The sequence below is a fragment of the Pterocles gutturalis genome, unplaced genomic scaffold, assembly GCF_000699245.1.
Source record: "Pterocles gutturalis isolate BGI_N339 unplaced genomic scaffold, ASM69924v1 scaffold13019, whole genome shotgun sequence".
Classification (NCBI taxonomy): domain Eukaryota; kingdom Metazoa; phylum Chordata; class Aves; order Pterocliformes; family Pteroclidae; genus Pterocles; species Pterocles gutturalis.
Genome location: NW_010135919.1, coordinates 104,662 through 117,203, shown reverse-complemented (window position 1 = coordinate 117,203; position 12,542 = coordinate 104,662). Strand labels below are relative to the sequence as shown.

The window sequence follows — 12,542 nt, the reverse complement described above, 5'->3', positions numbered from 1 at the left end:
ACATCGCATGTGAAACTTGAGTTTGGCAAGTATTTTTGTAAATTTTGTATGTATGAAGTAATGAAGAAGGTGCACTAAGACTAAGCAAGTAATCAAAATAAAGAATAAAGTTACATTTTACCATAACTGTCTTTATTTTTGTTATTGGAGTTGTGCACTTTTTCATAAAAGGTATTGATCTAGCAAAAAACTCGAACATGAGTCAATGTCATTGAAGCTAGCAGGATTACTCGTGTGGTGACAATTAAGCACAAATGTGAACAACAGAGATTAGGTGCTACTGCATACAGTCAATTCATTTGTGATAGGTTTTTCCAATAATTCTAAACCAGTCTAAAATAGGCAAGACCACACTGTGTTTCCATGGTAAGTTGGCACATTTGGACCATAAGCACTTTTGACACTCTTTGCCTGGGGTCATGGTGAACACCACGGGCTTCAGAGGAGCTGGATTCTCATTGTCTGAGATCTGTTCCTCTTAGGAAATACAGATGCTTTTTTGCGATGAATAGAGTAGCAAATTTTCAGATTTTAGCCTTACAGTAACAGCTTCTAGGAGGAAGGTAGCAGTTGAATCAATATGGTTTTGATAATCTTAGAGAAAACTCATTTAAGAAAATCGTAAGGCATTATCCTGCAGTAGATCTGGTCAGTGATGACTGGATCTAATCTCAGTTTAGGTCTTAATGCAGTCAGTAGGATTCATTACAATGGATTAACATTTGTATAAAAGGCATACACAAGTCAAGTACAAGTATTGCTAAATTAATTCCCCATACAAAGTATACGAATAATGCACTGTAAACAACTGCTTCTCATAAGTGCTTCAGTTTCCAGGCTTTAATAGTTTCTTGTCATCTTTGGTTAATGCAAGATTTTTTCTGTCCTCAGGAGACCCACTACAACAGCTGAACTTTTACAGACCAAGTCCTTGCTCCATTACCTGATTCCATACACTGCGAAGGACAAATGTTTTGTTCACCAGATCAACGTGTAAACCAAAACAACCAAGTGAACTGTATTCTTCATGTTGCTAACATACAAAGATGTGCATATATATATAAGTGTACATATATACACCTCCACGTACGTGAACACTCCCCCCTCACTCTGCCCCAGGGAGCACCTAGGCCAACATGCATTTAGCATCTGCCATAAGGCCATCCAACAGGAACGCATGCCAACATCTGGGGGCTGTTTAAACACACAGACACATACAACTATGGATTTCTAAAGTGAGCACAAGAATTGTTTTGATCATGACTGAATATGGCCCCGTAGAAAGAAGGAAAGTCCCATGATGCTCCAATAAACAGAATCAGTTGCATGGGCACAATCCCTTCCCTTTGAACGTATCTGGTTCCTCCCCATGCTGCTGCAGCTGTGGTCTCAACATTTCTGCCTTAAGCATCAGGATCTGTTTCATTACGTGGCAGTGTAGTCTGGAAATCCACTGGCTAGTCTCAAAAGCTAAACCAGTTTCTCATGCAAAGAAGGTCACTTAAATCCACTGTCTGTCTGCAGGTTTGAAATCTAGTCCAAAATATCCAAAAACTGAATTCTATTACAAATTGCTCTAAATATTAGTGAAAGATTCAAGGGGGATCTAGAGAACAGTGGAGGGTGTGTATATAATTGTGTAAGAAAATTAATTAATAGGTCTTTCCGCATCACAGAGAATGTTCTTCAGTAAAATTCTCACTAGTACCACATTAAAGCTGTTAATAAATTATGTAAGTTAGATGCCCAGTGCATCATCTAAATTCATCTGTTTGCCAGGGCAGGACTTCCCCTGACTATATTCTGTAGTGTTTTGTTTATTTATAAATGTCTCTATGAACTCCATAGGGAGACTATTTCACAGGTTCACGGCTAGAAAGCTTTTCTGGATTACACTTGGCTCTGTTCCCCCTACTTACCTTATTTTCATTTCTAGCTATCACCTGTAACTTCTGTTACCACAACTGGTAGGATTTGGCTTTTTTTCTATTTTTTTTTCCTATCTGTAAAGGGGAGGGATGAACAAGCGTGAGGAACAGTGTACTTGTGCTACAGCAAGGATCTGGTTCTCAATAGTAACACTTCATGCCATTTCATGGGTGCAACCATCACAAAGTAATAGCCATTTTCTCACGGTGGACTTATCTAATTTGTGGCTTGGCAGAAAATTTCATAGTTCAGTCCTTAAAGCAAAGAACTGAACTTTAGGCATGCATCAAAACTGGTTTTATTCTGTAAAGTTGCTGAGCAAGCACTGCTCTCATGGACTTCATCAGGAGAGCCAGGCCATCTATAAGTAGTTACATACGGATTCTGCAATCCATTTTAACCTTTTAATACTGGCACTTTTCACCAGCGTCCTTTACCTTCTCTACAGTCAATCGAAAAACGAAACACTTGGCCTTGTTCCAGACATGAGCTCCAGATGTATTCCCTCGATGAGCAGCCACAGTTACCTTGTGGTATTTTTAATACCCTGTGGAGTCCTGGCAGCACCCTAAACCCCTTCTGAGACTTGGAGAAACTGCACACCTCATCTACACAGCTCCCTGGAACTCATCCCGAACTCGGCCTGACCTCTGTTTGACCACCAGCTCCATCTGACCTGGAGGACAACACTAGGACTGTCCTGGGGCCTTGGCTGATCTGGGTGTCACGCACCAGGGTTACACGGACAGATGGGACACGCGGAGAGGGCTGGGCCTTTCACAGCATGCCAGGATCCATTGCCAGCACCCATCCCAGGGGGATTTTTATCCATACAGAGTAGCCCGGTACCCTTTCTAAAGCAGGCCAGCTGGGCTGCCCAAACTCACCCCTGACAGTTCTCCAGCAGGTGAGTGAGGTGGCAGTAACTCAGGCACACTGGTAGCCAGTGAGTCTAGTATCAGTGTTGTCTAGAGTGCTAGTAGACAATAAATATTCCACCCTTTGCCAAGTCCTACAGAGTCCTGAAGACACAGGATGAAGGTACATCACCACTGGATCAATAAAACTATACTTTGGACCAGCCAGTCTCTCTTTAACTTTCTCTAAAACATCTCAATACAAAACAAGCCATAATCTATAATAAACAGAAAAAAATAGGACAGACTCTCTCACAAAAAATTACACGTTCACAAAGTAATTACATCATTGCCTTGTTAATCACTGAATCTGTGTTTATAATTTGGTCAGATCATCTTGTAACCAGTCTGTAATCATGGCAGCCATCTCCTTGCTGGCATCTAGCACAAAGGCGTGGCGGAGCCCCTTCTCGCAAAGTCGAATGTCCCCATCTGGAAAATCCATTTTGATCTCATCATAGTAGTGCTGTGGACACCAGCTGTCTCCAGTTCCGTAGTAAAAAGTCAGCTAGAAATCAAAGCATACCAAATCATTAATTTGAGAAGTTACAGTTGAAGCAACCAATATGCAAACAAAAAGCACTGAATTATTTGGAAGCAAGCGATGCTTCATGACCCACGATGTACTGTGAAGAACAGCAAATTGGTACTACTTGGTTGTTTCCAAGTCTGTAATGATGATGAAGCCAATTAAATGCTCTGTGACTCAGTTTCCTCACCTGTAAAACTGGAACACAATTTAGGCTTAACTCTGAAAACAGAGATCTGCTGATGAAAGTCTGATCTTATTATGGATCAAAACATCTTCTTATCCATGGAGTCCACCCCTAATCAGGCAAGCTACTGTGTTTTCCCTAGCTATTATGTTACCTTTCTAGCTATTTAATCAAATAGCAAAATTACCAGTAAACTTGGTGCTATGTCCCAGATGAAGAGGCTAAGAGAAAGAGAAACTAAGAGAAAGTAGGAGATTATTCCACATTTGTGAGTAGTCCAGTCTTCCTGGTATCTGTTAGATGTGATCTCAAAACACCTGCCCAGTTGGGGCCTTAGCTGGCGGAGCACTGATTTTTCTTAACCTCGGTGTTAGAAGCAAACCAGAGGTGATTCATCAGCCATGTTAGAGTAACAGCAATTATGGTCATTCTCAGAAGCAAAACTTTTTTTGCTTCAAGACTGTTATAATAATAGAATCCTAGAATCATAGAATAGTTTGAGTTGAAAGGGCCCTTTAAAAATAATCTAGTTCAACCCACCTGCAGTGAGCCTGGACATCTTCAACTAGATCAGGCTGCCCAGAGCCCTATCCAGCCTGATCTTGTATGTTTCCAGGGATGAGGCATCTACCACCTCTCTGAGCAACCTGTTCCAGTGTTTCACCGCCCTCACTGTAAACCATGTATTCCTTGTATCTAGTCTAAATCTACCCTCTTTCAGTTTAAAACCATTATCCTCTGTCCTGTCACAACAAGTCCTACTAAAAAGTTTGTCCCCATCTTTCCTATAGTCCCCCTGTATGTAGTGGAAGGCCACAGTAAAGTTTCCCCAGAGCCCTCTCCTCTCCAGGCTGAACAAACCCAACTCTCCATCTTATGTTTGTGAAGTGATGCCCATGTAGAGCACAGGCACCTCCTGGAGATCAATGAGCAATTTAATTTTGGGTTGTAATGTGGAATTAAAATCCTACCAAGGTCCATTTTGTCTTGATCTTGTCCAAATAATCTTGTTCACTGACATACATGAAACAACTGCCGTAAGGCCCACCTAAACACAAAAGTAATAAAATCTAGGCAAATATCATATCGGGGGGCTGAAACTAGATGGTCTTTAAGGTCCTTTTCAACCCAGGCCATTCTATGATTCTATGATATTAAATTAAGTGTATTTTCTCTCTGTTAGAAACACTGAAGTCTCTCTTTCCCAAGTCATCATCTCCCCTCATTTTTATCTCAACTTTGCATGCTGTAGCTATGTATTTCAATTTCTGTAAACTATTTGAAGGGAGAGTGGTTGTCTGGGAGGAGTAAAAACCTATGGATTTAAAACTATACAGGGACAAGATTAATGACAAGGACTCTTTATACTAAAATGTTTGAATGCAGGTACCAGAAGGATGTTGATTGCTCAACATATCACACACACAGTCTGGCCCAATTCCATTACTCTCATTTGTTTCGTACTTAATTTCTGTACTTCAGTGAATAACTGAGCAATGCTAAAATAAATTAGGGGACAAGAAGGTTTCCTTTCATCACAAAAATCTTCAGTTCCATAATTTTTGTAGCCATGTGGAATATAAGTAAATGCACCCACTGAGGCAGAGGTGGGCTAAGAGCCCAGACTGCATTTCAAAAAATGTTACAAGTTTTTGTCTAACTTGTTTTTCTCTTGTTGAAGCGTACCCAAATCTTGGTCATTACTGACTATTGGCTGTATCTAGAATATAATATCTCAGTTGCACAGACACCAACCCAAGTTATACTTCTATGTATATGCAAAATGCAGAATATAAACCATCACATGTTAACAAACATTATTGGTTTCCTTTGTCACTCACTAGTTGTTGGAAATAAGGTATGTCATTTACTTTAGCAGAAACTTTCCTTTGATCTTGCCTTCGATTCATAAATCATAAGACGTCACACTAGCAAAAATTCTTCAAAAAAGCCAACGTAAAATGGCCAGCTGCATTCAGGTCTTTTGAAAGCCAAACATCTGACCAAATTGTGTTTAACCTTGGGCTCCATTACCAACAGATACGAAAATAAAGATTATGAAACTGAGAAAAAAAGAAATGGAGCAACTCCAGTTTAATGAAGTAGTCCTTGAAATTGTTAGATATTTTGATAGGCTAGTCATAGAGTCTGATCACATGATCATTTAGAAAAAGATGAAAAGTCATTTACACTTACAGAGGTGGATAAAATACTTGGCTTAGTCTGCACGAACTGCAAAATGGGCTGTCCTCCAGGTAGGGTTGTAAACTTGAGAACTCACAGATTTGGAAATGGCTAAACAAGAGATTTATGTGCATTCTTAGCTTGCCTCTGGTACATTCGCAATATGGTTTAATCTTTCATTGCATGATCCAAAGGATCCTTGACTCATTCAATCCACTGACAGGATGATGTCCAGCTGATGAGCTGCTGTTTGATAGTATTTTTCATTTGAAATTCTGTGTGTGGTCTAAGGCTTTCTTTACTGCATATTTCATGGTTTACAGAGAGAATTTATTTGCTTATGTGCATTCCTCTGGCATGCACCATTACAGGTTTTGCATGCTCACATTTATTAATTTAGTTTTGCAACACCTTAGTGGCCATTTTTATATCTATTTTGTGGATGGGGAACACAGAAATTAATGTCAAACTACATACATTAATTTGAAAGTATGTAGTACAGTCTGAAACACCTAGAGCTGGCTTTCCAGTGTGCGTAGCATTACACAGTATTGACTATGCTCAAAAGATAGCACTCTTGGACTTCATTTGTGGGTGTTCTGGAACACTGTCTGTAAAACAGATTTCAGGGTCTTAAATAAGATACTCAGAAAAGTGAGGATAAACTGTGGCCATCTATGAAAAATATTAACAACTTCACCAACAGCCCATTCTTGGATGTGAAGTTTAGGTGTCTTTACATGAAGATATCCATTTTTACTTCACATAGTTCCCTGTTTCTTTCAACAGGCATTTTACCCCTTCTGCTACAGACGAGGTAGGAGTTCTGCATCCTGCTGTCTCCTTCATTACACACCCTTTTTGGTTAATGGAAGAGGAAAAAGGAAAAGTGATGTTTTAATGAAAGACCACCTCTTAATGCACACATAAAAGTCACCTGAATTAAGCCTGGTGCTCCTTAACTTTGACATGCTTGTAAAGCAGTATCAACTGCTTTTAGCAGAGCTTGTGTATACACTCTGTTAGACTTCAAGAAGGTAAACCAAAGACCAGGTATTTCACATGTGGAACCTACATGCATTGGGAACAGTGTTAGCACCTCTAGATGTGCTGTTTCAGGTCTCTGTCGCTTAAGGTCATGGTGTAATTGAAAGCAGCACTGTCAGCTTCTGACCAGAGGAACACAGGCCAGCTGCCTGCTGGGTGTCCCCCTAGGAGTGTCCAGCCCAGACATTGGTGATTTAGTTTGGAACTATTGTGTGTTTTTGAAGCAAATGTAATGTTTGTCCAGATTTACTATGCTTTGGTTCACATCGTGGAGTAGTCTCGGAGTGTACAAACTCCTTTCAACTGAAATTAAGGCAAAGATGCTCCTCAGGATCACACTTGGTGAGCTCCAGTCACTAATGGACATTCAGTCCATAGGACCAGAAAACTGTTGCCTAAAGTAATAACCCTCTCAGATGCTTACATGGGGAACATCAGGTCCTCACCACTTACTATCTACATCTACAAATTCTTTTCTATTGTGCTGCTCCTGTTTTTTAAGGCAAACATAGCCAAAGGCACCTGCTGAGAAGAGGAACAACAAGATTTTGGAAATCTAGGTTCCATTCCAAGCAGAAAAGGGCAGAATATTTACCAACCACTGATGTTGCTGTCCAGTAATTTGTCCAGTCTTTCTAAGTATGACTTCTTCTGTCTTGTCCCTTTGCGGTCTCAGGAATACCCTACACCCCTTTGGCTTCTTGTTCCAGCTCTATTCTCCTTACCCAGTCACTGCTAATTTCCACTACTTCTGCTTCTTATTCTGTTCTTATGGTTTTGACACAAAACACAGCCTTTTACTAGCTACTATGAAGGAAGTTAACTCTGTCCCAGCCAAAACCAGGCTATCTGTTCTGCTTCTAGGCCCACATTCTTGCCCTGCCAAGTCCAAATTTTAGTCTTCTCATTTGACCATCCCATTCTGAGTCTCAACTACAACCCTAGTTGCTTTTCCCCCCCAGCAATTCTCCACTGTTTTATCAGTCCCCCATCTCTACTCCTCAAGTATCTCTCAAACTGTCAGTTGTTTCTAGTGTCAGGGTTGGGTTCAGTTCAGCATAAAAACATCTAAATAGAGGGAACTGTATTGTGCTGCTTACATGTGCACCAGGCATCCAAATTCCCACCACACAGTCAGGAAAGATATACTCAGTAAAGCCACTGGTGCTTAGAAAGCTATTAGAAAGCTGAAACAGCTGTTGGCTGCTGGAAGGTGGGTGAAGCTGCACTTCAGGCTCCATTAAGAACTCAGTTGCCTAAGTGTAGGTACCAACTGCCATTTGAGATGCTCTAGATATCCGAGGCATCTGCCTGAGACTGGCAGGTATGGCAGATTTTATAGGAGACCCACAACTTCCTACCAAAACAGCTGGAGGCCAGATCGGGATGTTCCACAGTGTCCAAAATTAAGCCAGATGTCCATGTTTAAGTGCCAAATTCCACCTTGACTTCTTCAGTAGATTTCTATTGACTCTAATGGGGTCATCTGCAACTCTAATGCCTACTGCACCTCTAGATTCCTACAAGTAAACTCACAAAGTATGATCCAGGTGCCCATACATAAATACCTGGTAGTGTTAGGTTAACGGTTGGACTCAATGATCTTAAGGGTCTTCTCCAACCTAAATGATTCTACGATGTCATGCAACTTAAGACTGATACACTAGCATATCCTGTTTGGTTTCTGCTGCTGCTACAGGTAGCTCACGTGTCTCATATGTCTCATTGCTTGGGTAGCTCAAATCCACCACCTTATATAGCACCATGGGCCAAACAAATGGAGCCATTGGTTCTTTCTACCTCCTCCTCCTCCTCCTCCTCTCTGTTTACCCCTCACTCACTAGTTCCCTCTATACTAGCTCAGCACATATCTCCTCTGCACTGTAATGAATAGCTTCCTTCTCCAAGCCAAGAATTTTTACCGTACAAAAACAATGCATTTTCCCCTGAGCCTTATTTGTAGACATTGTAGAAGCCTTCGGGCTGAAATAAAAAATAAGCAGCCAAGGTAGGATAGACAGTTGGGTCACATACGCAATTAAAGTTTGGGTACATTATAACCAACTAACTAACAACAGTTTTATAACAGGAAGACTTGGGGAACTTTATTTGATGCTGCAGTTAATTTGTTTGCTTATTTTGTGTGCAGATGTTGGTGTGCGCACTGTGTGTGTACATGCCTGCAAATCTGAAAGTTAAACATACATGTTTCTTAATTAGAAACTGCCAGCAGAATTCAGAATTGTTTTCAAAATGCTATCAAATCTAAAAGCAGGATTGTAACTAAGGTGGAAATTTTCAGTGATCCAGATGGTGGATCACTGAATCCTGACCTATGAATCTTGACAGATATGTGTCATTTGTGGCATTGAGGGTGTCTCTGAATGACAAAATGTGCTCATCGCCTATGCCACATATAGCCACAAAATACACGGATGTTAGGATGTTACCTATTTTCCTAATATATTAAACCAGATTCATTTTAGACTTATTTAAACAAAAGTTCCCAGAATCCAAATGTTCTCATCTTCATTTTACCAACAGGAGCTTTGCTATTGCAGCACACAAGAAGGCATAATTAACGAACCCTGTCTAACCAACAGCACATAGGATCTTCGTTAATGGAAGGAAACACTGGTCTGCACTATGTGATTTGCATGGATCTCTAAAGTACATATTTTCCTGTGGACTGTCCATGGCTGTAATCTTGAGTCAGCACAACCACTGTAATAGCAATGGAAAACTGCTGCCAACCTAAGCATTCAAAAATGGTGAGTCAGGCCCCCAAAATAATGTGACTAGCTTAAAAATAAACAGATTTACAAAACAATAAACAGAAGGTTCTTTCTATTTTTCTTCTGGGCTTAAACTTTTGAATATTTCCATTTTTTTTAACTTGCCTGCCATGAGGGTGAGAAGATTATTTTTTATTCTTTTGCAATATTGAATGCTGAGACTTCCAGATATTCCTGACTCAGAAGGGAAATGGTAGCTACCCCTGGACATGACAAAGACTTTATACAATTCCTGATGCAATACCTTCCTTGTTATGAGTGACTAAAACATGTACTCTTTCAGGATGTGACAATGAGGGCAGAGTAAAGGGGATGTGGGTTATCTTTGTCAGCCATTTCAATACTGTGTTTGACATAGTTACGCAATTTCTAAGTTTCCAATAGTTTTAAAATAACGGCAATGTTCTTGTAAGCTGTTTTACCATTAAACTGCTCAGAAGTATTTTCAGCTGTAGCTTCTGTAAACTAAAATGTAAGTCAGAAGAGGGTTTTGTCAGCCTAGTGCCCTGTAATATGGTATGTGTACTCAGACACTGCACAATGATGGCAGCTGCTAAGCAAACATCAGAAGAATCTGAGATTCGTATCAACAGGATGTTTATATTTTAAAGAGTTTCTAAGAAAATAATAAAGATTTCCTGCAGTTAACTCCACTGGCACTTGTTTGAGTATGTATAACAGTGCACAGAAATATAAATTACAGAGAGACTTCTTTTATGCCTCTTTTGTAGCTGCCACAGGTCAACACTGAACAACAAATCCAAAAAAGTTAAAAAATATTAATTGAGTTTCCTCTATCTCTCTGGAATTTGGTACATGTTGTAACAACTTTAGGATCTTATTACATCAGCAGGCACCACTCCAGCTGATGACAAAGAGTGATCTCTGTGGATATAAACATGTGCAATGGCAAGCGAGACTGTACCACTGTCCTTGCTGAAATCCTTGTCTCTGATACATTCGCTTTTATCAGTATTACTTCCACATGCATTCGCTGGATGAGACAGCAGCTTCTCGCTGGGTGACATCTCTCAACAGTAAACAGCAAATAGTTTCATTTGCTCTTGGATGAAAACTAGTTTAAAAAAGCATTAGCTCAGAATTAATTTTAGTTTCAATCAAGGTTTATAGAAAATGACTTAGCTTCTCTGGAATTATCAAAGTGCCTCCACCTTATCCTGCCAAAAGAATAGTATAAACGACATGGGAACAGACTGGTTTGGGACACTTTTTTTTTTTTTTTTTTTTGGCCTTGCTTCAGTTCTGCTTTGGCTTTGCTAACCAATTTCTGGGAAGAATTCAAAGAGCTGGCATTGTCTTAGGAAGCCCTAGATGCTTTGGGATCTGGTTCTCTGAGACTCCATCTCTCTCCCCTTGTGATCCTGCCGTGGCTGAGATCAGCCAGTTTGATGGCAAAGTCTTTGGAACTTGCTTCTCAGCTTGTTTTACTAGAACTGGGATTTCTCAGCTTCTCAAGGGCACTATGAAGCCAAACTTTTCCTGCTGGACCATTTTGAGAGAAGGCAGTTGACAATTTGGGGTACACAATGCTATTTTTAAATACTAACCTGTCGGGGTGGCAGCTGAGATATAATGAGTAGTTCAAGTATTTGTGGTGACTTTATTTAACATAAGGAATGTGACTAGGTTTATTAAATCAACAGACAGCTTCCCTGTCTGGTAAGGGAGTGGGGAAACATTTTGCTTTCAGAGAAATTAAGATGCAAACCTGAGACATGTCCAGGCAGAGTGGCTACTTTGCAGGTGATTCAAGATATCTTCCTCCTCTCCTGGTGTCAGCTATAACGCTTACCAAACAGGCAGGGTGCAGGCTCCCTGCTTTCATGCCTTGTCAGTGTTAACTGGAAATTTAGTAAATCGAGGAAGGGGAAAGGGCTTCTCTCCGAGTTTGCTGCAGTTTGTTAGCACTGCTACTGCCAGCCCTGCATGTAGACCCAAGAGATCACAGGAGGCCACTTCTATTTCTGCTTTCTCACAGATAACGAAGGGTCAAACTCAATGCAAAGTAAAAATGTGCTTTTAAAAAGTATGCTTAGGATTTACCAACAAACCTGGGTGTTCAACTTATTTATACTATCTATGTTACTTTTAAACTATCTATGTTACTTTTAAAGACTTGAAAGTGTTTAGAGGTTATATATTTAGATGTGTCAGGAACATGAATATTTCAGAAGTCAAGTCTATATAAATACCAAGATAAAAACAAACAAACCCGAAACCACTATTTAAGCAATACCATTACCGGGCCAGATTCTTCCAGCCTTATTTACTGCAAACAGTATTTCCCTCTGAATATCAGCCTGACACTGTCTACATTCAGTGGGACTCTATCTAAGGTGCATCAGTCAGGTCCCTCTTGCAACAGCAGGATCAGCGTCTGGCAGTAAATGGCAATTTTGTCCACCACTCTGCAATGAGCTCTGTGGCAGAGGGAGGGAAGGTAAGCGTTGCTCCCAGTGACTGAGGGGTAGTTAGGGTTGGATAGTAATTTCTTCTTAAGTACTCCTCAGAAGGCTCGGGAAATATTGTTGTACCATACACCTTGTACCTGCCCCAGAATCCTGGAAATCCATGTCATTGCTTCTTCATTGGAATATCACACAGCATGAACAACAGTAACAGGAGCTCAGTTATAGAAAAAGTGAAATACCACAGATAAGCATATTGTGGTCCATTGAACTTTCTGAAGGCTCACTGGGGTCCTTTTCCACTGAGGAGAGAAACTGCTGATCCCTGATCAGGCATTCTAGGTGCTTCAAAGAGAAGGTTGTTTTTGTGGTTAAATGACACAGGCACCAACATCCCCAAGCACATGTGCAACTTCCCTGACTTCAACTCTGCACCCCCAGGGAGTGCAGGCCAAAAAGGATGTGTGACCAGCCAAAAAAAGAGGTGTTCTTGGCTCGAGAGAGCACTTTGCACCTATTCAGAAA

The 12,542-nt window shown here is 40.5% G+C and overlaps 1 protein-coding gene across 3 annotated transcripts in view; it reads right to left on the bottom strand.

Moving 5' to 3' along the window:
• Positions 1–3,162: 3,162 nt before the first annotated feature.
• The window catches only part of LOC104468083 (chromosome unknown open reading frame, human C2orf43), a 107,746-nt gene continuing 98,366 nt past the window's right edge, over positions 3,163–12,542 (bottom strand). For all 3 annotated transcript variants that reach the window (XM_010082094.1, XM_010082095.1, XM_010082096.1), the window contains one exon: positions 3,163–3,354. In XM_010082094.1, the coding sequence (XP_010080396.1) occupies positions 3,163–3,354 (192 nt within the window). The remainder of the gene's footprint in view (positions 3,355–12,542) is intronic.